At 41.9% G+C, this 25,273-nt stretch overlaps 1 protein-coding gene across 4 annotated transcripts in view; it reads left to right on the forward strand.

The window, feature by feature from the left end:
- ZNF385A (zinc finger protein 385A) overlaps window positions 1-25,273 on the forward strand; it is a 213,318-nt gene that overhangs the window by 174,428 nt on the left and 13,617 nt on the right. For all 4 annotated transcript variants that reach the window (XM_060762930.2, XM_060762931.2, XM_060762932.2 and 1 more), the window contains one exon: window positions 24,877-25,224. In XM_060762930.2, coding sequence (XP_060618913.2) covers window positions 24,877-25,224 — 348 coding nt within the window. The remainder of the gene's footprint in view (window positions 1-24,876; window positions 25,225-25,273) is intronic.

The following is a 25,273-nucleotide window of genomic DNA, read 5'->3' on the forward strand; positions in this document are numbered from 1 at the left end:
CCCAGCAAGACCCTATGTGCTTTTCCTGAGAATTGAACCCCTGAGAAGGGATGGAGTGACGAGATGTGGGTCTAGATGACTCACCAAAGAAGGGTGTAACTAGACTTGAGCTTGTAATGTTGTCATAACAACCCTAGGCTGGCTTCCAAATTCATGTTCTCAACTAGGATTCTTTTCCATAGGATGTGTATAAGTCTTGTTTTCATTAAGTGGCTCAAGTTGTTGGCTTTTGGTTTGAACATGACTTTTAAGTTCAAAATTATCCATGAAAACTTTGACACAAACCCCTAGTTCCCAGATCCCTGGTATAATTATGCTGGAAACACAATCAGACTGAATACTTGCACATTCTTCCTCAGTTAGCTCTACAACTTCATCCTCTGTTGCCTCACTTGTGTAATTTATAGATTACTAGCATATATACCTGGCATTGCCTGGCTTTGCATATTATTTGTAGCTATTTTTCTTATTCCCTTTCCCTTGCACGTCTTGTTTGTTTCTTTTGTTTCCTTCCCGTGTTTTTGCATAAACCTTCCACTTCTTTTCTTTTCTTTCTCTAACTTCCTTTTTCTTTCTTCCCTCCATTTTTTCATTCCCCCTCCTTTCTCTTTTCCATCTAAATCTTTCCTTCAGTCATATATTTCCCCCTTTCCTTTTTCTTCCTTCATTCAGCCTTTTCTTGGAAGTCACAGCCTATTGGCCCCAGAGAAAGGCACAGATGTATGCACACATGTACCTTCCAAAATATAAATATTCATTTAATTTCTTACTTCCTTGAGGGGTGGACTGTGTCTTTCAGGACTGTATGTTTTTTTCCCCTTATGGTGAGGACACCATTTTATCTGCTAGTAACTAATCCTTTTATAGATTGCTGTCCTCTTGTGGCTGCATCTGAGTGCTGCATACATACATACATACCTACAGACCAATAGCTAATTCTTTTATATTTACATAGTGCCCTCTGCTGGTTGCATCTGAGGAATTCATACATTTATTTATTTATTTACTTCTGGGGCTCTCATCCCAAAATGGGGTTGATTTTGTGGTTGACACCTCATTATTTTTAAGGTTGGAGAATGAAGGTGTGTATGCCTAGTTTGGTCCATATCTATCACGCCATGTAGGAGCATTTGTGGTACAAACATACATACATACATGTTTTGTATATATACTAGCTTAGGTACCTTGCAATGTCCAAGTTAGGTCTTTTGTAATGATAATTGTTAGAAATTATTATTTGTTTTTGGATGTTATGAATGATTTCATTAGAAAATATAAAAGGGTGTGGGTAAACTACAACTTCCATCATCATCTGTTATTGCCTCAAACTCCACCAGTATTTAAAGTTGGTCATGTTGGGTATGTGTTCTATGTTTGGTCCAAATCCATTGTTGGTTGGATTCACAGTGCTCTCTGGATATGGATGAACCTATTGGGTAGGAATGTCATGGATAGCTTGGAAAGTGAAGATGAGGAGATGCTCGTGAAAGGTCAGTAGTCGATCTCCCATTGTCCTGTCTCCTAGCCCTCCTCCAAACTCCTCCAGTCCTTCAAGTTGGTCATGATGGGTCTATGTGCCAATTTTGGTCCAGGTCCATTGGTGGTGGGAGTCACAAGACTCTCTGGATGTGGGGGCCATATGGAAAAATACATACACATATGGATGGATGGATGGATGGATGGATGGGTAGATGGATAGAGCATAAGCAATTTCCTCAAAAAGAATGAAATCTATATTTGTAAGTGACAAATTATGTAATTATGTCATAAAATACAACCAATTTCTTCCTTTGAAGTACGGTTCATGTTGCATATGAACCTTATTTTGAAGCCATATTGGTTTTCCTGGACTATTATTTTATTATTATTATTTACTAGGATGTGGCTTTACACCCTTCACACACAAAAAGGGGAAAGATAGCTAATCTTTGACACCAACAGTGGCAGATTTGGTGGTGGCAGGACGACTGTGTCCATACCCTAAAATATCCTACATTCTCAGAGTTTAACAGACATGAGTCGCCTTTGGGCTGATACAGACAGGATACAAATGTCGTAGATAGATAGATAGATAGATAGATAGATAGATAGATAGATAGATAGATAGATAGATAGATGAGAACCCAATACAGTCTGTAAATAGGGTCCAATACAGACAATGCCTCCCACATGAGTAAGGCTGAAGTCCTGTAAAGTAGTTTTGCTGGGTAGTGAGAACAGAATATATATACAGAAAATTGCATTGAATTCCCATTGATTGAACTAACGTGGAAAATAGTTGGAACAAAGTCAGATTCTATTGCTTTCAGAAGTTGAAGCTAAATTTAGCTGGATTGGGGTTACAGTTTGCCAGCTTTTTTCAGCAGCTGTACCTTTCGCAGCAATTTCCTCCAGGGAAATTAAATGAATAAACCTTTACCTGTTACTTTATTTCCTTGCTGCTTAATGTCAATGTGTCAGGCAGCTGCTTAAAAGCCTTGGCCAAAAAGAAGGTGGTAAATCCCACTTAGAGTTTCACCTGGAAATATTTGAGCCAGTGCTTGGAGGAAAATCAGTTTTGTGGCATAATTGAAGGCAAAGTTGCCAGCTCTCTCCTTCCGTCTCTGTCAGTGCTTCCATTTTTGATGGGCCGGCATTTAGCAGAAAGGGTGGAAAACCCTTTCTTATTTGAATTTCATTCTCTTAGGCATCTATTTTAAAGACTTGGGAGATGGAGTGGTAGAAGGTCAAATGACAATAAAGAAGTAAGTTAAAATCTAAAATAAAACTGGCAGCCCTTGGGGCTCTTCTGCAAAATATGTTACCGTGGACCCTATCTATCTGCGAAAGAGGTGCAGTTGATTGCCTTTTCAGCACTAGATACAGGTAAAGGTTTCCCCCTGACATTAAGTCGAGTCATGTCCGACTCTGGGAGTTGGTGCTCATCTCCATTTCTCAGCTAAATAGCCAGCATTGCACGTTGATGCCTCCAAGGTCATATGGCCAGCATGACTGCATGGAGCGCTGTTAATTTCCCACAAAAGTGGTACCTATTGATTTACTCACATTTGCATGTTGTCGAACTGCTAGGTAGGCAGAAGCTGGGGCTAGCGAATTCGAACTGCCAAGCTTCCTGTCAGCAAATTCTGCAGCATAGCAGTTTAACCCGCTGTGCCACTGAGGCACTAGGCTTCACCATATTAATAGGATTGGGATTACGCTTGTGTTTTTATGATTAAAATGCGTGTGAAAATCATTACATGAATGTATTTACCATAGTCCAATTAAATGAACTCAAATTCTGTGCTCAAAATGCCAGATTAGCTAGCTGAATAAACTCTTCTATTATCTATTAGCCGTGCCCTGCCACGCATTGCTGTGGCCCAGTCTGGTGATCTGGAAAGTAATATATGTAATTTCTTTGTGCTTGTGGGTAAACAGTATTTCTTGCTGTTTCTTTGTCAGTGTTGATGTGGAGATTGTCTGGTTTGCCTACTCTGGAACATGAAACATATCATTATCCTTCTTTAGGGGGCCCTTTCAAATCTATATCTCTCTGTGTGTGAATCATATATATCTATCTATATCTATGGCTGGATGGCTCTTTGTCTTGGTGAAGGGATGGCCTTGAGTATTTTCTGTTGGTCATGAGGGTTCTGTGTGGGAAATTTGCCCCAATTCCATCGTTGGTGGAGTTCAGAATGCTCTTTGATTGTAAGTGAACTATGAATCCCAGCAACTACAACTCCCAAATGTCAAGGTCTATTTTCCCCAAACTCCATTTGTGTTCATATTTGGGAATATTGAATATTCGTGCCAAGTTTGGTCCAGATCCATCATTGTTTGAGTCCACGGTGCTCTCTGAATATAGGTGAACTACAACCCCCAAATTCAAGGTCAATGCCCACCAAACCCTTCTAGTGTTTTCTGTTGACCATGGGAGTCCTGTGTGTCAGTTTACTTCAATTCTATCATTGGTGGAGTGTAAAATGCCCTTTGATTGTAGGTTAACTATAAATCCCAGCAACTGCAACTCCCAAATGACAAAATCATTTTTTTGAGTGATGGTCATTCCTTGGGTTAGTAGGTGTCTTGTGGCCAAATGTGGCGGCAATTCGTCCAGTAGTTTTTGAGTTATGTTAATCCCACAAACGAACATTACATTTTTATTTATATAGATAAATCAAGGAGTTCATAATTTTATGCGTAGAATTAATGTAGTTTGATACTACTGTAACTGCCATGGCAATGCTGTGTAATCATGGGTGCTGTAGTTTGAACCTTGTTTATGTGAGTGTGTTTTAAATAAAATCTGAAATGATTGTGGTGTTGAAGAAGGTACCAAATATACTCTATTCTCACATCATTCCTTTTTGACAACATCCCTACCTATTTTTGTCCCCTAATCTTTAAATGGCCTTAGTCCAGTAGTTTGGGCCTCCTGGTGGCGCAGTGGATTAAACTGCTGTGCTGCTGAACTTGCTGACTGAAAGTGAGTGGGGTGAGCGCCTGCTGTTAGCCCCAGCTTCTGCCAACCTAGCAGATCAAAAACATGCCAATGTGAGTAGATCAATAGGTACTACTCCTATGAGAAGGTAACGGCGCTCCATGCAGTCATGCCAGTCACGTGACTTAGGAGGTGTCTGCGGACAACGCCAGCTCTTCAGCTTAGAAATGGAGATGAGCAGCACCCCCCAGAATAGGACTCAACTAGACTTAATGTCAAGGGAAACCTTTACCTACAGTAATTTGAGAAGGAACAACATGGAAGAAAAGGTTGCCATTGGACCAACTTCTGACCCTTTGTTCCACTTTTTTTTTTCCTGGAGAAAATGGACACCAAAAGCTTGGTATGATAAGGTTCTTCTTCGCTTACATGTGAATAGAAACCACATGATGGGTTGACAAATCACAAATTCTATGTTTCCAGGGGTGGTGTTGCTTCTGCGTACACACACAGTTTTCTTAGAATGCATGCAAGATAAACATGTAAATAATCACGAATGAGAGCTGGGTATGTCAGGAATTTGGCACCAAAGCCAAATCCGCTGTTTTCTGGATATCATCACAGCTTGAAATAAATAAAGTGAAGGTTTATGGGAAAAGGAGGCAAGAGCAATAGAAAGTCCAGCATGTTGGCCTTCAGAAGAGTGTGAGAGCAGAAAGCCATGGAGGATTGCCATTTTTTTAAAAGGGTTTCTGGCACTTTTTGACAGCAGTGTGATCCACACAGATGTGGCGCTGCAATTTTCTCCATCGTTTATCTTTATGCCACGGAAGGATTTGGCTGTGTTGGGCTTCTGGCAAAAGCAAAGGAGTATTGCAAGGTCCAGAAGGGGGCTGGATATGAGGTTGTTCTTAACAGCAACCCTTGCCCTACCCCAGAACTGGTTTGAATGCCCAGCCTCTGCAGATTTGGGATTCAAAGCCAGAATTTCCAGATAGGATTTAGCCAGGGAGAACAGATACCATCGCCAGAGGGAAGTGCAGACCAGATGGGAAAGCTTTTGGCCCACAGAAGTGTTACTAGCCCTAACCCACTCCTCTTTCATACTAACAGAATCTTTATTGTATTGTCGAAGGCTTTCATGGCTGGAATCACTGGGTTATTGTAGGTTTTTTGGGCTATATGCCATGTTCTAGAAGCATTCTCTTCTGACATTTCACCTGCATCTATGGCAGGCATCCTCAAAGATTTTTAGGATGTCAACAGACCTCACAACCTCTGAGGATGCTTGCCATAGATGCAGGCAAAACATCAGGAGAGAATGCTTCTAGAACATGGCCATATAGCCCGGAAGACCTACAATGACCCAGAATATTATTTCTAATCGATGAAAGGTCAGAAGTTGAAATCTGGGGAGCGGGTTGAACTCTCACTGTTAGCCCCAGCTTCTGCCACCCTAGCAGTTCGAAAACATGCAAATGTGAGTAGATCAATAGGTACCTCCTTGGTAGGAAGGTAACGGTTCTCCGTGCAGTCATGCTGGCCACATGACCTTGGGGGTATCTATGAACGCCGGCACTTCAGCTTAAAAATGGAGATGAGCACCACCCCACAGAGCAGGACATGACTAGACTTAATATCAGGGGAAACCTTTACCTTTTAGACTCATATAATTCCATTCAAAACAGATATTGTGGGTTATCTGCTTTGATAAACTGGGTTACATGGCAGTGTAGAAGGGGCCCTAGAGACCACGAGAAAAGACCTGGACCTCGATGTGTGTCTCTGAATACAAATAATAAAAATAGTTGTTGGAAAGAGGGTAGATTGATTTTTGGAGTGAAGCCCCCTTACCTTGCAACCCATAGAGAGGTAGTAGGGGAATCAGATTCCACTTCTGCAAGAGAAAGTCGAGCTCACAGATGTTTAATAGGTATGTCAAAGGATGGATTTTGGCAGGTGACACTACATGTTAGAGCAGGCATGGGCAACTGCATTAGCTCTGCTTTCTGCTCAAAGAACCTTTTCCAGAAATGCTTCCAAAATATAGGAATTAAAAAAGCAGAGCTGGCCAGGAACCCAATTCTGGTTTTGGAAGATTGTTAAAAATGTTAAACAATGTTTAGTCTCCTTGCAAAGGTGAATTGTAACTGCAGAAGGTTTGCAAAAGAAGCAATTCCCCCTTTGCGTCTTTAGTTTTACTTGTGTGTTTAAATACCCACCCACCCCTGCCCCCTGCTGATTCCTTTCTTCCTCTTATCTCATTATTTATTCATTTTTGAGGACTCTGGAGCCAGGTCAGGGTACCAAAAATGTCACCTTTGAGGGCGGCACAGAGTCTTAAGGACTCTCTTTGTCTTTATTATGAAGAGCAGCTACCATAATTCCTTATTTTGCATAGCTGTGGAAAGTTCCCTCTGGCATCTGGTCATACCAGCTTGAACCCCAGTACCTCTATCCATTTAGAGATATTGCTGTTCTTTTCCCTGGATCAGTGTCATCCTTTCTCATTTTTCTCATCAGCAGCAGAGTTCCCAAGTGGAAACCAGAGCTGCATTTTTGATGGAAGAACAGGTCCTTCCAACCTGTCAAGAGAGATAGCCAGCTGCAGGATACAAAACTTTGATTGAGCCATGCTTCTCGCCCTTTTCTGTGAAGAAAAACCCAGCCTGATGCCATTCGCTACGCATGCTGCAATTGGGAGCTTTTCTTTCTGTGTTATTTTTGTGCAGTGTTAATGAAATAATGGGAAGGGGAGGAGATAATTTGGAGCACATGCCTGACTCCTAAGCCAAGACACTATTTATTTTATTGACACTCTGATCTCGACTGGGCTGAGTTGGTCCAAGCAGATGTTTACCCAAGACCAGAAAGCATCAACTGCAAAGTATGATTCTAATTGTTCAGATTTGGATCTAATAATCGCTGTCTGCTTCAAGGCAAATAACAGCAACAACTGTGATCCTGTGGCATTGTTACCTCCTGGGGAAGAAAGGATCAGGCAACTCCCTTTTAGCTAGGAGACTCTGCAGGCAGATTTCACATCTGGGACCCATTCACATTACACAATTACGGCACTGTCATTCCACTTTAATTGCCATTGTTGCCTCCTATGGAATCCTGGAGTTTGTGGTTTGTTCAGAGATACCAGAGGATAATTATTTTCTAGTTGAGGATTCAAAAGGTATCTCCACTGTCAATCCCAGGATATTGCCATGGCAGTTAATGCGGAATCATCCCTGTTGACAGATGTGTCTTCGTGGTAGAAATAATATTTAGAGTGTCTATTTCCTGCCAAGTGTCTGGGATTTAGTGTCCTGGCCACATGTGGGGAAAGATTTCAGCTGTAGAATAGGCACTGCTGTAACACACTGTACGTAGGGTTGCCTTTGAAGACTGTTTGAAAGCTTCAAGTGGTCCAAGAGGCAGCAACCAGGTTCCTCACTGGAGTAGCATACTGGGAGCATATAACCCCCCTGTTTTGCCAGCTCTGGTCTACTACTGAGCACAATTCAAAGTGCTGGCTTTAGCCTGTAAAGCCCTAAACCAGTAGTTTCTAACCTGTGGGTCCCCAGGTGTTTTGGCCTACAACTCCCAGAAATCCCAGCCAGTTTACTGGCAGATAGGATTTCTGGGAGTTGAAGGCCAAAACATCTGAGGACCCACAGGTTGAGAACCACTGCTGTAAACAGTTCCAGCCCAGCTTACCTGTCTGAACGTATCTCCCTCTATGAACCACCTCGGAGGTTAAAATCATCCGGAGAGGTCCTGCTCTTGATCTCACCTCCTTCACAGGCATGACTGGTGGGAACAAGAGACAGGGCCTTCTCAGTGGTTGTCCCTCTGCTATGGAATTCCTTCCCCAATGAAATTAGATCAACCCCCTCCCTCTTGACCTTCAGAAATAAAGTGGCTGTGGGGACCAAGCCTTTGGACAATAATTCTCAGTGCTAGTAAGTATTTATGGAACAATACAATTGATGACTGCAATGGCTCCTGGAATATGCCTTTGGATTGTGTGATTTAAATTAACTGTTTTAAGATTGATATGTTTTAATTATTGGTTTTAATGTATATGTTGTATTATATGGCATCAAATTGTGCCTATTTTGTAAGCCTCTCTGAGTCCCTTTCGGGGTGAGAAGGATGGGGATATAAATGCAGTAAATAAATAAGTAATAAGCTGGAGGAAAATTCTGAGAGTGCCTTGGACTGCGAGAAGATCCAACCAGTCCATACTTCAGGAAAAGCCCGACTGCTCATTGGAGGGAAGGATATTAGAGACAAAGTTGAAGTACTTTGGCCACATCATGAGAAGGCAGGGAAGCTTGGAGAAGACAATGATGCTGGGGAAAATGGAAGGAAAAAGGAAGAGGGGCCGACCAAGGGCAAGATGGATGGATGGCATCCTTGAAGTGACTGACTTGACTCTGAAGGAGCTGGGGGAGGTGACGGCCAACAGGGAGCTCTGGCGTGGACTGGTCCATGAGGTCACGAAGAGTCGGAAACGTCTGAATGAATGAACAACAACAAAATAAGTAATAAATATCTCACCTTAACTCAAGGCGGATTTTGGTGTCCTGGGGACAGAAAGAGGAGACGGAAGACAATATCTAATTGGGAACTGTACCCTGTCAGCTTGATCTGAAAAAGCATCCTTTGCTATTTGTGCAGGGCTATTCAGAGAAAAGAACTGGCAAAACAATCTCTGGCTATTCTTTATCTAAGAAAACCCTAGGAAATTCCTGAGACTGCAGTAAATTTATAAGGAACTTGGAAGACACAGACACATTCAGAAGCTCCTGAGAACCCAAACAGAAATATACTGCCTCTAAATTTGGAAATTCCACCTCATTATCACATTTTAAAAGCCACTGATAGATTTCTGCAGCCACCAACCATCTTCCTAATCTCCTTTTAAATTCATCTTAGCCTTTGGCACATTTCATGGCAGCAAATTCCACAAATTAATTATGGGATGTCTTAAGAAGTGCTTAATCACCCCTCAAAGCCTTTGTTTCAGCTGAGCCTCAGAGCTGAGCCCCTCAACCTCTTTGCAGTGCCAAAGCTCAGTGTGTAAGGCATGTAAACAATTATATCAATATATTGTCAAAGGCTTTCATGGCCAGAATCACTGGGTTGCTGTGAGTTTTCCAGGCTGTATGGCCATGTTCCAGAAGCATTATCTTCTGACGTTTCACACAGATCTATGGTAGGCATTTTCAGAGGTTCTAGAACATGGCCATACAGCCCAAAAAACCTACAACAACCCAATGGCCACCTTTATTCGCATTTAATGACGTTACAGCTTCAAAGCCTGGTTGGCTGCTGCTTGGGGAGAGTCCTTTATTGGGAGGTGTTAGCTGGCCCTGATTGATTCTTGTCTGAAATTGGCCTTCTTTTTGAGTTTGCTCTTTATTTATGGTCCTGATTTTAGAGTTTTTTTAAATACTGGTAGCCAGATTAGTTTGGAGTCTTCTTGTCAGAGTAAAGCTAAGTTTTTTTTACTGTCTGGGGAGGGGGCACTGCAATTTTCTGTTTATTTCTTAGTTCTGGGGAAGATTGATACAAAGAGTACAAGTAGAGGTTTTGTTGGACCACTAACCCAAGTGCTATGGCTGAAGAACCAAGTCTCAAGATTTTTCTATAGTTCCTGCAGAGTATATATTTTTGAATATATATTTTTGGTGAAACCAAGGAAAGGGGAGCCTAGAGGGAAATCAGGCCTTGTGAACCCATTAACATTTGGAGCAGGAAGCAGATGTTTTGTAGAAACCGATTCTGAATTTTGAAGAAATGTCCTTGTTTCCAGATCTGACTTTTTGTCCCTGGTGATCAAGGCTGCAGCTTGCTTTGCATCAGAATGGGTGATGCTTTCGCTCTTTCACTCATCCCGGAAAAGATCTTGTCCTTAAAAGGCTTCCTTCTACCGAAGTCGAGCCCCTCTTTCTGCCCTCTTCAAGGCATACAAACCCCATGGATTCAACTCCGAGACATAACAGACAAGGCTCCAATCCCAACAGAAGCTTGGAGCCAAAACCTCTGGAAGCCTGGATTCATTCCCTTCCTGCTGATGGAACCCAGCTGGCAGGATAGATGTAACTAAGGGAATGCAGCCAGAGGAGCATTTTGAGAAGGCTGTTTGTGCTTGGCTCGTCGTACAGGGCTGTGTAGGGTCAGGGTCACCAGGAACTGATAGGAAAGTTTTGAAAGCACGAATGTACTGTAGGTCAGCAATTCCTGGCTGTCCTCAGTGGTCACGGCTTGTAATCCCCTTAAACAGCTGTGGCCCTCTCTTCTGCGAACGATGCACTTAATTTTGAACTCAGCGGAAGACAGTCAAAGGCAAAGGAGTTTTCCTTAGCTTGGCTTGCTGGACCTTATACATGTGTCTGCAGTTGACCCATGTGTACTAAGTTGCTGCTGTCACCTGTCGTATTTGATGCAGAATACGAAGGTTGAGTGAAAAGTAATGCCTCCACCTTCGTTACTTGGGTTTGGAAGGGAATATTTTAATAAATCAAACGCAGAAATAATCCTTAGAATGTGCTCTTTAACTACTACTATTCACATAATCACCAGACAATTGGATACATTTCTGCCAACTATGAACAAGTTTTCTGAAACCATCACGCAAGAAGTCGACACTCTGTTTCCACAACTAGTGTCTCACAGTTCTCTCAACATCTTCATCAAAAGCATAGTGATGTCCCCGCAGATCGTCTTTCATTATTGGAAACAGGTGGAAGTCAGATAGTGCTAAATCAGGTCTGCATGGAGCATGTCGTACGGTGGTGAGATCCAGTCTCTGAAGTTTCAAGTCTGTGTGCTTTCATTTCAGGTGTCAGCATCCTGGGTACCCATCGTGCACAGATCTTCCGATAGCCAAGCAAAGCAATAATGTGACCCACACGTTCTTTGTGAAATGCCAATTATGCTTGAAATTTCTCTCTGAGTGATATGACAATCGTCTTGAATCAATCTTTTGTCAATATTTTGCTTTGAAATTTGGTGGTTGCTATCACAGGACGTCCAATTCTTTGTTTGTCCCGCAAGTCAGATGTTCCCACCTCAACATCTTTAAACTTACCCAACGATGCACAGTACTCACATCAACACAATCACCATGAACGGCTTGCATTCTCTGATGAATCTCCTTTGGAGTGACACCTTCTGCTGTCAAGAATTCAATGGCTGCACGTTGCTTATGTCTCATTGACCAACCGTCTGCGCAGGGTTCCATACTTTGCACATTAAAAACACAACCGTTCAATGCTAAGGCTTCCTGCCAAAATGGAACTGTAGAGGAGAGTCTACTGAACAAGCCAGTACCTGTCACATACCAGTACTGCCATCTGTTGAGGAGTTAAGAAGTTGGAGGCATTACTTTTCATTCAACCCTTGTAGATATTAGTAAAGTTTGCCGGCCTCATACATGTTAGGGCAGCTAAATGTTCAAAGCAACCCAAGACAGTTTGTTTCCTCGGGTGGTGAAGCAAATGGCATAATTTTACCACCCATTTGTACCTAATGTGGCCAAGTTGTTTTGGCACATTAAACTTTGCTACCCTGGGAGAAAGGCAGAAAAAAAATGAAATGAAATGAAATGAAAGAGTGACACAGATAGGGGCAAGAAGAGCCTAACTTCAGTTATATGTCAATAAATAATGAACCTGTCCAGATGGAAAGAGTTATTGATAGTGCCATAGATAGCTCAGGAGAGGCACTACGAAAGGGTTGTGAAGCAAGCAAATCCCATGTTAGAGATTATTGGCCAAGGCTTTAAAAATAAGACCATGACCACTCTAATGCCTTTATGTAAACATATGGTGCAGCTGCACTTGGATTGTTGTGTGCACATCTGGTCATCCCATCTCAAAGTGTTAGAAAAAGAGAAGAAAATAAGCAAATGATCTGAGTGCTTTCTTTGGGAAGAAAGCCTTGGACGTAGGCAGTCTGTCGCCTCTGGATGTTTTGGACTACAGTTTCCCTAATCTGTAACCTGGGTATCTAGTGGCAGTTCCAGCCCAAAATATCTAGAGGGCACCTGCAGCCACTGTTGTTGTGGAAGGGCTATATTTCAAGGTCATAATATACAAATATGTCTCAGATTATATCCAAAGCATTTCATATAATGCTAGGGAAAACAACTGTCTGCCAAAGCTAAGGTTCTGATGCCAATCGGTGACAACATTGGGCAATATTCTAGCCACTAAATGGACTACAGATTTGGTATAAGGGGGCTTCCTGTCCTCCTAAGACAGCATTTCTCAACCTGGGGTCAGGACCCCGAGGGGGATGTCAAGGGATCACCAAAGACTATAAAAAAACACATACGGTGTTCCCTCGCTACTTCGCAGTTTGCTTTTAGCGGACTCGGTGTTTTGCGGGTTTCTGAAAATATTAATAAAAATTATTAAATATTTATGTCCAGTGGAGGCCAGGGACCCTGGAAGTGCGGCGGCCTGAAGCGTGATGGGGAAGGCCTGCCTCCCTGGCCTGCGGCTGCATTTGGGATGGGATGGGAGGCAGATAAGGAAGCGAGGGTAAGAAATGAATATATAAAAAATGTAAAATAATGTAAAAATATCAAAATTAATATGGCGTCCCTAGTTCATGAATTTTCACTTATCGCGGGTGGTCCTGGAACGGAACCCCCGCAATAGGTGAGGGAACATTGTATTTCCGATGATCTTAGGAACCCTTTTGGCAGAGAAGGTTGAAGATGTCTCTGCCTATCCTTCTCTTGCTTTTTGGAAACAAGATGGTGAATCCTCCCACCAAAAGTCCTCCTCCTGCTGTGATTGGCTGGCCTCTCAGCTGGCCTCTCAAACAAGAGGAGGGCTATTTCTGAGACTCTAAGTGGGGAGAGGAGAGCAGGCGTGCTAAATCACTGTCAATTACTCCCAAATCCCTCCAGTATATTCTGCTGGTCATGCAGGTTCTGTGTGGGTAATTTGGCTCGATTCTATGATTGGTGGGGTTCAGAATGCTCTTTGATTGTAGGTGAACTATAAATCCCAGTAACTACAACTCCCAAATGTCAAGGTCTATTTTCCCCAAACTCCACCAGTGTTCACATTTGGGCATATTTGTGCCAAGTTTTGTCCAGATCCATCACTGTTTGAATCCACAGTGCTCTTTGTATGTACGTGAATTTCGACTCCCAAACTCAAGGTCAATGCCCACAAACCCTTCCAGTATTTTCTGTTGATTGTGGGAGTTCTGTGTGCTAAGTTTATAGAATCAAAGAGTTGGAAGAGACCTCATGGGCCATCCAGTCCAACCCCTGCCAAGAAGCAGGAATATTGCATTCAAATCACCCCTGACAGATGGCCATCCAACCTCTGTTTAAAAGCTTCCAAGGAAGGAGCCTCCACCACGCTCTGGGGCAGAGAGTTCCACTGCTGAACGGCTCTCACAGTCAGGAAGTTCTTCCTCATGTTCAAATGGAATCTCCTCTCTTGTAGTTTGAAGCCATTGTTCCGCATCCTAGTCTCCAGGGAAGCAGAAAACAAGCTTGCTCCCTCCTCCCTGTGACTTCCTCTCACATATTTATACATGGCTATCATATCTCTTCTCAGCCTTCTCTTCTCCAGGCTAAACGTGCCCAGCTCCTTAAGCCGCTTCTCATTGGGCTTGCTCTCCAGACCCTTGATCATTTTAGTCGCCTTCCTCTGAACACATTCCAGCTTGTCAATATCTCTCTTGAATTGTGGTGTCCAGAATTGGACACAATATTCCAGGTGTGGTCTAACCAAGGGTAGCATTACTTCACTAGATCTAGACACTATGCTCCTATTGATGCAAGCCAAAATCCCATTGGCTTTTTTTTTGCCACCACATCACATTGTTGGCTCATGTTTAACTTGTTGTCCACAAGGACTTCAAGATCTTTTTCACATGTACTGCTCTCGAGCCAGGCGTCCCCCATTCTGTATCTTTGCATTTCGTTTTTTCTGTCTAAGTGGAGTATCTTGCAACTGTCCCCGTTGAACTTCATTTTGTTAGTTTTGGCCCATCTCTCTAATCTGTCAAGATCGTTTTGAATTTTGCTCCTGTCCTCTGGAGTATTGGCTGTCTCTCCCAATTTGGTGTTGTCTGCAAACTTGATGATCATGCCTTCTAACCCTTCATCTAAGTCATTAAGTTTGGTTCAATTCCATCATTGGTGGAGTTCAGAATGCTCTTTAATTGCAGGTGAACCATAAATCCCAGCAACTACAACCAAATGACAAAATCATATCAGATATTTACATTACGATTCATAACAATAGCAAAATTACAGTTATGAAGTAGTAACGAAAATAATTTTATGGTTGAGGGGGAATCGCCCCAACATGAGGAACTGCATTAAGAGGTCGTGGCATTAGGAAGGTTGAGAACTGTTGTCCTATGGGGTTTAGGGGCAGATAAGAGGAAAATCAATTAGAAGAAAATTCTCTAGTAGAGATATATAGTTTGTTTCCCATTTTTAAGTTTTCATGTGGAACAAGGAAGTTATAGTAAGATACTTAAACCATTGCAAACCATGCACAATGCTCTTGATCTTGATCAGAGCTGCAAAGGCTTATTGGATGTCGCTTGTAGTTTTAGCTCAGACTGTTGTACTTACATGCAGGAAGTTTACATTTTATTTAAATTCATCCCCAAATCTCTTCTTGTTCATGCTATCTTTTGTCATAGATATGCTATTTCCTTATCACAGCTAAATCAGAATCAATCATTTCTACGTTTTTTGTGGGCATCAAGAAAGACCCAAGGAATGGGCTCAAATTGAGCTGGAAACTCTCCTCTGCCAAGAATGGGTGTCACGCTATAATTTTTAAATCTCTGAAGTCCCCAAAATGTCAATCATAGCTCAGATTTCACTTATTCAAAATAATGGAAGGCAGATCCAGGCTTTAAAAGCCATCAGGCAAAGCTGTTCGTGTACGTTTTATCTCATAATTCTGACTCTAAAAGGCCTGCAGCAGCTTCCCCCAACATGATGCCCTCCAGATGTAAAAAATAAAAATAAAGATCTTGTAATCCCACCCTGGCTGGAGGTGATGGAAAGTGTTGTACTCTCACCTAATCTGGAAGGCAGTAGCTGTTTTAGAGAGGTTTGCTTTGTTTTGAATGAACCAGTTCATTGTGGAAATGTGCCGTTGTCTCTGTTCATCCCACTGTTGATGGACTGGAGTTTGTGCATCTATTCCAGTGGTTCTCAACCTGCAGGTCCCCAGATGTTTTTGGCCTTCAACTCCCAGAAATCCTAACAGCTGGTAAACTGGCTGAGATTTCTGGAAGTTGTAGGCCAAAAACATCTGGGGACCCTGAGTTGAGAACCACTTGATTATTCCAACTCTTTTGTTTCTTTTTCCTATTTTCTTTTGTCCATTTCTCACCTCACTGTCCATTAAAAGTAAAGGTATATGTCTCCCCTGACATTAAGTCTAGTTGTGCCTGATTCAGGGGGCAGGAGTGAAGACTAAAAACACTACTGGTGCCGTTTACTCACACTGAAGCATGTAACTGGGGTGTATAGATCCTTGGATAGAAGAAACATGAAAGAATGTGGTACTGGCAAAAATTGATCCTCTACATCAGTGGTTCTCAACCTTCCTAATGCCGTGACCCCTTAATACAGGTCCTCATGTTGTGGTGGCCCCCAACCATATCATTATTTTTGTTGCTACTTCACAACTAATTCTGCTACTGTTCTAAATCATAATGTAAATATCTGATATGCAGGATGTATTTCCATTTACTGCACCAAATTTGGCACAAATACCTGATTTATCCAAATTTGAATACCGGTGGGGCTGGAGGGCAGATTGAGTTTGTCATTTGGAAGTTGTAGTTGCTGGGATTTATAGTTCACCTACAATCAAAGAGCATTCTGAACCCCACAACAATAGAATTGAACCAAACTTAGCACACAGAATTCCCATGACCAACAGAAAATACTGGAAGGGTTGACCTTGAGCTTGGGAGTTGTAGGTCACCTACATCTAGAGAGCACTGTGGACTCAAACAATGGTGGATCTGGACCAAACTTGGCATGGATATTTAATATGCTCAAATGTGACCAGTGGTGGAATTTGGGGGGAAACAGACCTTGAGATTTGAGTAACTGTTGGGATTTATAATTCACCTACACTCAAAGAGCACTCTGAACCCCATCAATGATAGAATTGGACCAAACTTCCCACACAGAACCCCCATGGCCAACAGAAAGCACTGTGTTTTCTGATGGTCTTTGGTGACCCCTCTGACACCACCTCACTACCCCCCAGGGGTCCAACCCCCCCCCCCCCCACGGGTCCCGACCCCTAAGTTGAGAAACACTGCTCTACATCATGCTTGGGGAATACATAAATCAAATTGCACCAGAGCCAAAAGAGAGAGGGGTGTGCATTCTTGGCCCCTTTTCAATCATTGGTGGAGAATGTGTGGTCCTCAGTTGTTGATCCATCAAGTTGCCACAAGCCATGGGAACATAGCTAATGCTGAGAAATTGGGGAAGTTGCAATCCAACAACATCAGGAAGACAAAGGCTTTCTCTCTATACAAGTATTACACTCACCTGGTACAGTGGCTGTCCATACATTTGGTGGTAGTACATGGAGCCCATTATGATTATATGAAAAGATCCTTTTGTCGCTCTATGGCTGATTAGTTTAATTGAGTGGATTCTCTCATTACTGGACTTTTGAGATAAACAACTTCCCAGAAACATATGGCGGTGGCCCCTGTTGGCAACAGAATGTGTAACTAGATTGACCTTCGGTGTGATCTAAGGAGGCCAGCCGTCTGCTCTTATAAGTGGAAACGGAAAGCTAATCTTCGTAGCAAAGTTGCTTTTAATTGCTTGGGACTAACAGGAGAAATCGGTACTATTAATAGATGCAAGGTCACACTTCATCTCGCTAAGCCCGAATCCTCTTTTTGTGCTAGAAGTTTGCAGACTCGGTGCTTAGGGACTCCAGGTGACTCATCGAAAAGCCTATACAATGGATGGTTTTCTCACATGTCGTTTGCCCAAGAATTTTTACATAGGCCATGCCTTGGGGATTTGTCCTCAGAACATCATGTTGCAAGTCTTGTCATCATTCACGGCTTGCAGGTTTCTAACCAGTACATGAATATCGAAGTGGCAAGTTTTGAGAAGTAGCTGGAAATTTACAGTCATGTCTAAGGGTGCATCCAGAAAGAAAGCTCTTAATAGTACCAATCAAAAGTTGTGTGTTTTCCGGGCTGTATGGCCATGTTCCAGAAGCATTCTCTCCTGACGTTTCACCTGCACCTATGGCAGGTATCTTCAGAAGTTGTGAGATGTTCTGCTCTTGCTTTGTATGTTGCTCCTAAACAACTCTTTTTTTCACAAAACAATGAAGCAGTAGGAAAATTTAGGGAAGGTTGCAAAAGGGAGACGAACCTTAGGCGCCCTTTAAAATGTTGTTTGAAGAATTGCAGGGTTAAAGGTTTTGTCATAGTAGTCCCAGGTAAGGGGTGGCAGAGGTATTAGCTAGTAACTCAAGGATCACTTCAGTAAATGTAGATTTGAAAATATCCAACAATTGGATTTATTGGGTTGCTGTGAGTTTTCTGGGCTGTATGGCCATGTTCCAGAAGCATTCTCTCCTGATGTTTCACCTACTTCTGGAACATGGCCATACAGCCCAGAAAACTCCCAGAAACCCAGTGATTCCGGCCATTAAAGTCTTCGACAACACCTTGGATTTATTATTTCGGGGTTTTCTAAAGGGATTCAGTGATCATCTAGTTTCCTAGGTCACATTGTGCTATGTAGTCTTCTTCCTAAACTACTTTGTTTGATGTTCACTCCACTTTGCAGGGACTGATGAGTAACAAAACCGTCTATCCTTCAGGACAGACAGGAATGAGGAGTGTTGTATAACTACAGGTTCCTGTGGGATTCGCTAGCCTTGTCTATACAGCAGATTTTTGTGTTGCAGAACCAAACTTAGAGGAAGAGTCCCTAGGTGAAAACCCTTGCTCTGAAATTAGGAAATCCTTCCACGCAGAGACTGCACAGCTGGCTGTTAACTGCCTATTATGCAGCCTGCCAGGAAGAGAAGGAAGATGAACATTGATGGTACTCCTGAGCCCTTTCCAAACATCCAGACGGATTTGTCTTTAGAATTAGGTGTCAGTTTTTCAAAATACCTGTCTGCTGTGATTGTAGGCAGGGGACAAGGGCAAAATTTGCAGTCTCCCCCCCCCCCTTTCTAAAGATTCAGGGACTAAGTTTTTTGGAAGGGCTGAGATAGATGGAGAGTAAGTCAGTGTAAATGTGGTGATGAGGAGAGCACCGCCACGTTTACCCTGTGTGATCTTAATGGAGGAAAAATAATTGCATTGGCCCCAAATACAAATTCTGTACCTAAAAAGATTTTTTCCCTTCACTCCCCAAATTCTTAGCATTAACATTTCAACTGAATATTTAAAGCTAGAATTTAGGCATCCATAGAGTAGGGGCAGGCAAAGTTATCAACAAATGTGAACACAGAAAACTCTCATATAAGAGTTTTAGATGCAAACTATTTTCAGTCTCCTGTTCTCTGCAATTCCTAGGCATTTAGGAACTGAAGGAAATTTAATTATGAGGTCAGGATTCTCATTTGTAGGGCAATGCACTCATTTTGCCCCATAGCAAATGAGAACAGGGATGGAAGCACTTACCAACTATCTTTGGGTGCATCTGCACCCCAGTAGCACAGCAAGTTCAACCGCTGAGCTGCTGAACTTGCTGACTGAAAGGTCGGCGGTTCAAATCTGGGAAATGGGGTGAGCTCCCACTGTTAGCCCCAGCTTCTGCCAACCTAGCAGTTAAAAAACGTGCAAGTGTGAATAGGTACCACTTCTGTGGGAAGGTAATAGCACTCCATGCAGTCATGCCGGCCACATGACCTTGGAGGCATCTATGGACAATAACCAGCTCTTTGGATTAGAAATGGAGATGAGCACCACCCCCCAGAGTCAGATGTGACTAGTCTTAATGTCAAGGGGAAAGCTTTACCTTTACAGCATAGAATCAACGCATTTTGACACCAATTTAACTACCATGGTTTAATCATATGGAATCATGGGAATTGTAATTTTAAAATATCTTGTCTGCCAGACTGGCACCTTACCAGACTACAATTCCCATGATTCTATATATAGAGGCTTGACAGTTAAAGTAGTGTCAGGCTGTATCCATTTTACAGATATTGGTCCAAGGCTGCACCTTCACTGTATTCTTCCCTGATGTCTCTTCACCTTTCTTGGAAGTTTTACAGTACTGGATTTGTTTCAGTGCAGCAAAAGGGATTTCTCTAGTATATGTTACCCATTAAGTCAGCGGAAATAAAGAGTGGGTGGCTTATCTGGGACCAAACTGAAAGGAGACAGAGATTGCCTTTTTGAAAATGCTTTTCAGTGGAAGATAAAAACTTCCCTATTTAAGTAACAATCAGGGTAAAGATGTTTGGTTGTTCAAAATGTAAGCAATCCATGATCCCCTAGACTGGGATCACATGGAACCAGTGAATGGAAAACGATGGTTCAATGTCTTCACATTCCTACCTAGTTTCATATCAATCAATATAATTTCCTTTGCTCCTCAAATTTAATTGCTTTCAGTGACATGTATGACTAAATCTAATTGGCTTTGTTATACCATAAGCTGTTTATTATGTGATCCCTGGGAGTCTGAGAATGAAGTAATAATAGCCCTCCCTATTTTCAGCAGAAAGAAAAACTTGGGGTGTTTATGGTTGTGAACTGTCATGATCAAAGGCATGTTATTTAAGCTAGGAAAGGGAATGAGAGACATTTAGGGTCATCCCAAAACATTGACCCCCCCCCCCCCCCCAAAAAAAAAAGCTGGGGAACATATAATGCACAATCCTGATGCAGATATGTTATTGTTATTTCTTTGGTACCTATTCCCTCTCTCGGTTCCCCTGCCCCCCAAAAATCAGAAATAGTTAAGAAGTAAGAGAAGTATGAAAAATATTTTTAGTTTCAAAATGCCTGTGCCCCACTTTTCTGAGTGTCTCCGAGCAGCTTACAATAAATAATGTATCATAATGCAAATTTGGTGTTTTCAGCTGTCATTAAACACTTTGAACTTTTTCGTTTTCTCATTTCCCAATGTATCTAGTTTTTTGCTTTTAGTGATTTTGTGCTGGCTTCATTTGCCACAGTTCTAGTACTTCCAAATCTGAATCCTTCTTAGTGTTTTCTGACATAGAAAGTGAGGGGGTTGGTGACAAACTACATCTGCACTGTAGAATTGATGCAGTTTGACACCACTTTAGTTGCCATGGTTCAATCCTATGGAATCATGGGAGTTGTAGTTTTACAAAGTTTTAGCCTTCTCTGCCAAGGAGTTTTGCTGCTTCACCAAACTACAAATCCCAGGATTCAATGGCTTTGAGCCATGCCAGTGTCAAGCTGCATCGGTTCTACAGTGTACAATGCATCAAGTCTCCATGTCGCATATTATTATTTATTATTATTATTAGAACAAGTAAACTAGACAGCTTTGAGATTTCTGTTCAAACAATGGCTAAAGCAGATCGGAATGCATTGATAAATATGTGAGTGCATGTTAGAGGCTTACTGAGTTAAGCGATTTTGAATGTGCATAGCAGCAGGGATCGGGAAGCTGTTGACATCTCCCTGGGGAGGCCACACTTTTTAAAATTGCTAAATTGGGCCACTCAAAGACTCCTAGCTATTCTTAATGAATGTCACTGCCAACTTAGCCTCAGCACTTCCACAAACACTCTATGACTAACGTTTGGAAGGATCCAACAAGATGACCTCTGGGGATTGCTTCCCATTCTTGAGTCCTCTGTGAATAAGTCTTCGGCATCTATAGCCTATGTTTTATGTGACACACATTTCCATGTATTCTTAAATTGGCTGCTGAAATGTCACTTTTGAAGCTTACTGTGCCATTCCATGAAAGTTCTTTTCTCTTTCTTGTTATGGGGCAAAATTGCTGAAACCACATGAGCAGGGTCTAGGGGGGATTTCCAGTCACTTTGGCTTTCTCATTTCTTTGGATGGTATTTATTTATATAAGCTTTAATCCAGGATGGAAAAAATCCAGGCCAAAGGCTGCATTAGTGTGTGTGTGTGTGTGTTTATATGGCCACCCAATGCTGTCAAGGGAGCATGAGGACGGTTTTTCCGTCAGTACCCTAAAGGTGATCCTGTCTGATCCTGGAAGCTAAGCAGGATCAGATCTTCGTATTTCAGTGAGAAACTGTTAGTGAATCCCAGATCCTGTAGGAAGTAACTGGCAACCGACTTTTTCTTGTCTAAGAAAATCCTATGAAATTCATGTGGTCACCATAGGTCAACAGGCACTATTAATAGGAAATAAATAGGAGCATGACCTTATGATGTATTTGCCATATGTATTGGAAACCGTATTATTATTATTATTATTATTATTATTGACACAAAAGCACAGTGTGTCACAGCAAATGAGATCTATATGCTGGATTTCATATTACAAAATCACAAGTCAAACACTTCCTAAGCATCTAGGACTGTGTGATGTATTTTTGAATATTGCATGCAGATCCAAGTAAGGTGTCCTTTTGCAGTTGACAGATCGTGATTTTGTCGATGTTTATTGTTTCCAAATGCCGGCTGAGATCTTTTGGCATGGCACCCAGTGTGCCGATGACCACTAGGACCACCTGTACTGGTTTATGCCAGAGCCTTTGCAGTTCGATTTTGTGCTCTTGATAGCAGCTGAGTTTTTCTTGTTGTTTTTCCTCAATGCGGCTGTCACCTGGTATAGCGACATCAATAATCCAGACTTTTTTCTTTTGCACGATCGTGATGTCTGGTGTATTATGTTCCAAAACTTTGTCAGTCTGGATTCGAAAGTCCCACAGTATTTTTGCATGTTCATTTTCCACGATCTTTGCGGGTTTATGATCCCACCAATTCTTTGCTGCTGGCAGGTGGTATTTGTGACATAACTCCAGTGAATCATTTGGGCCATAGAGTTGTGTCTTTGTTTGTAGTCTGTCTGCGCAATTTTCTTGCAACAGCTGAGGAGATGGTCCATGGTTTCATCAACTTTCTTGCACAATCTGCATTTTGGGTATCCACTCATTTTTCGATCCTGGCCTTAATTGCATTGGTTCTGATGGCTTGCTTCTGGGCTGCAAGACTCAGGCCTTCTGTCTCCTTCTTCAGGGTTCCATTTGTGAGCCATAACCAGGTCTTCTCCTTGTCAACTTTTCCTTCAATTTTGTCAAGGAACTGCCCACGCAATTCTTTGTTGTGCCAGCTGTCAGCTCTGGTTTGTAGTGCAGTTTTCTTGTACTGACTCTTTGTCTGCTGTGCTTTGAGAAGTTTCCGATTATTGACTTCAATTAAAGCCGGTTTTTATTATTATTAATATCCTGTTGTAGAAAAGCATTGATTGGATCAAAAATGATCCAAGAGGAGCCTGCAACGATGATGAAACTGTTCCCACGTCCTCACAGCAAGCTTAATTCATTCATTGGAAACCAATGTTAACCAGTAGAATTGGGTTTGAAGAAGAATCATAGAATCATAGAATCATAGAATCAAAGAGTTGGAAGAGACCTCATGGGCCATCCAGTCCAACCCCCTGCCAAGAAGCAGGAATATTGCATTCAAATCACCCCTGACAGATGGCCATCCAGCCTCTGTTTAAAAGCTTCCAAAGAAGGAGCCTCCACCACACTCCGGGGCAGAGAGTTCCACTGCTGAACGGCTCTCACAGTCAGGAAGTTCTTCCTAATGTTCAGATGGAATCTCCTCTCTTGTAGTTTGAAGAGATGTGCTTTATTTTTTATCACCAGTTTGTGTTGCTTTAATAGGAAATAAAGTGGGAAAAGAAGAAATGAAAATGTAAGGTTTTTCTTTCTGACAGCATACGATTGCTTATGTTTATTTCTGTTCTCCATTATCTGCTTCATTCTTTGCATTCACATTTGCTTGGTAAAATATTTTAATAAACAGCCTTGGCAGTAGAACAATTTATGCCTCATTAGGGCATGTACAATATACCAGTATACACTTGTGTGCTGAGAACACAATTAGGATCTCCTGGGTATGGAATTTACATTTTTTTAAAAAATTTTTTTTACCAGGGAACATGACTGCCTTGTTTGTTTTGCTTTCATGAAGAGAAAGTGTTTGTAATCCTGTCCCACAGGGTTTAATTCTAAGCTTAACTCTGGAAGATGTTCCTAATGCTAGGACTGAGATCTCAACTATGCTGAGTGAAACATCAATGCATTAGTATTGGCATCGACTGCTTAGGAAAGATAGATTCCCAGCTCTCACTGCCTTGGTTTTCCTAGACTTTCTCTTCTGTATTATAGAATAGAATATAGAAATGAATGTTCATGTGGAACCAGTAAGTGTTTTGCAAATAAACAAGACATATCTCCCGGTTAGATTATGTTTTTTATGAATTTCACTATTTCAATGCAGTATTAAGATGGTTCAGCGGTCCATTTGCGCAAGCAGTGTGAAAAGGCAGAGTGTCTAACCTTGATGCTTTGTAAAGTATAACACTGTGTAACAAATGTTGAAAAAGTTTATGTTCCTGGTTTGAAGATGTTATTTAATTGTGTGGCCGCTTACTTTGAATGTAATTGTTCTACTCTAATACTTGGTTTTTGTGGCTGCCACAAACTATGTTACATTAGTTGAGACTCTGAGATATCCATTGAAAAACTATAGCAAAATCTTCTGCAGAATAATAATAATAATAATAATAATAATAATAATAAGTTTGACATGTGATTTTTCGATACGAAATCCAGCATATATTTCATTTACTGTGTTATACTGTGTTTTTGTGTCAGTATAATAATAGTATAACAATAATAATACTTTATTTATAAAGTCCCCAAGGGGACTCAGAATGTCCCTCAAAAACAAAGTTTGTGTAGTTTAATAAACTTTTCCTGTGTTTTTATGATATAACCAATTGGGAAATGACATTTATCATCCAGGAACAATAACTGTGTTGCATAGTGTAATGGATGTTAATACAGAGCACTGAACCTCCTGAATTTATGCATACTCGCATCCCATTTTCTCTATAGCGGATATGCAAGAAATGTGCCCCCCAAATGTGAATTTAGTGGTTAATTTCAAATCAGGATATTTTCCAACAATTCTTACATGTCAGGCAAATGGTTAGGACTGCTAGGAATTGCAGCTCAAAAACAGCAGAAGTGTCACCCTGCTTCCTCTACACTGCCATATCATTTAATCCAGATTGTCTACTTTGAGGTGGATTATGTGGCAGTGTAGAGTAATTTGCTCCAGTTTGCAGCAGATAAACTGGATTCAGAAACTGGATTATATGGCAGTGTAGAGCCAGCCCTTCTTGTTTGTATCTCACCTAGGTCCTGATGCCTTTTCTTTTTCCCCTCCTGCAGCTGAGCAACTGAACGGCATTGTGGGTTCAGGGACAGTACTTCCGGTGCCAGCTCCCACATCTCCAGAGAAGCAGCCCTGCCTGGCGTCCCCACCAGTCGCAGCAGCAGCACCTGCACCCCCCTTGGTCCCTTCTCCGGAGCCGAGCCAGAGTACCAAGAGTGTCCCTGCCTGGGGGAGTAAGGCAGGAGAGGCCCCAACGGCAACTGCAGCACCAGCCACTCCAGGAGCAACTCCCCAAAGCAATGGCAGCACCAAGCCTGATGAAGAGAAGGCCAAAAAGCTCTTATACTGTGCACTTTGCAAAGTGGCTGTCAATTCACTGTCTCAACTGGAGGCTCACAACAAAGGTAATTATTATTATTATCATCATCATCATTATCATTATTTTATATTGCA

Source organism: Anolis sagrei, chromosome 2, assembly GCF_037176765.1.
Source record: "Anolis sagrei isolate rAnoSag1 chromosome 2, rAnoSag1.mat, whole genome shotgun sequence".
In the NCBI taxonomy this organism is placed as follows: domain Eukaryota; kingdom Metazoa; phylum Chordata; class Lepidosauria; order Squamata; family Dactyloidae; genus Anolis; species Anolis sagrei.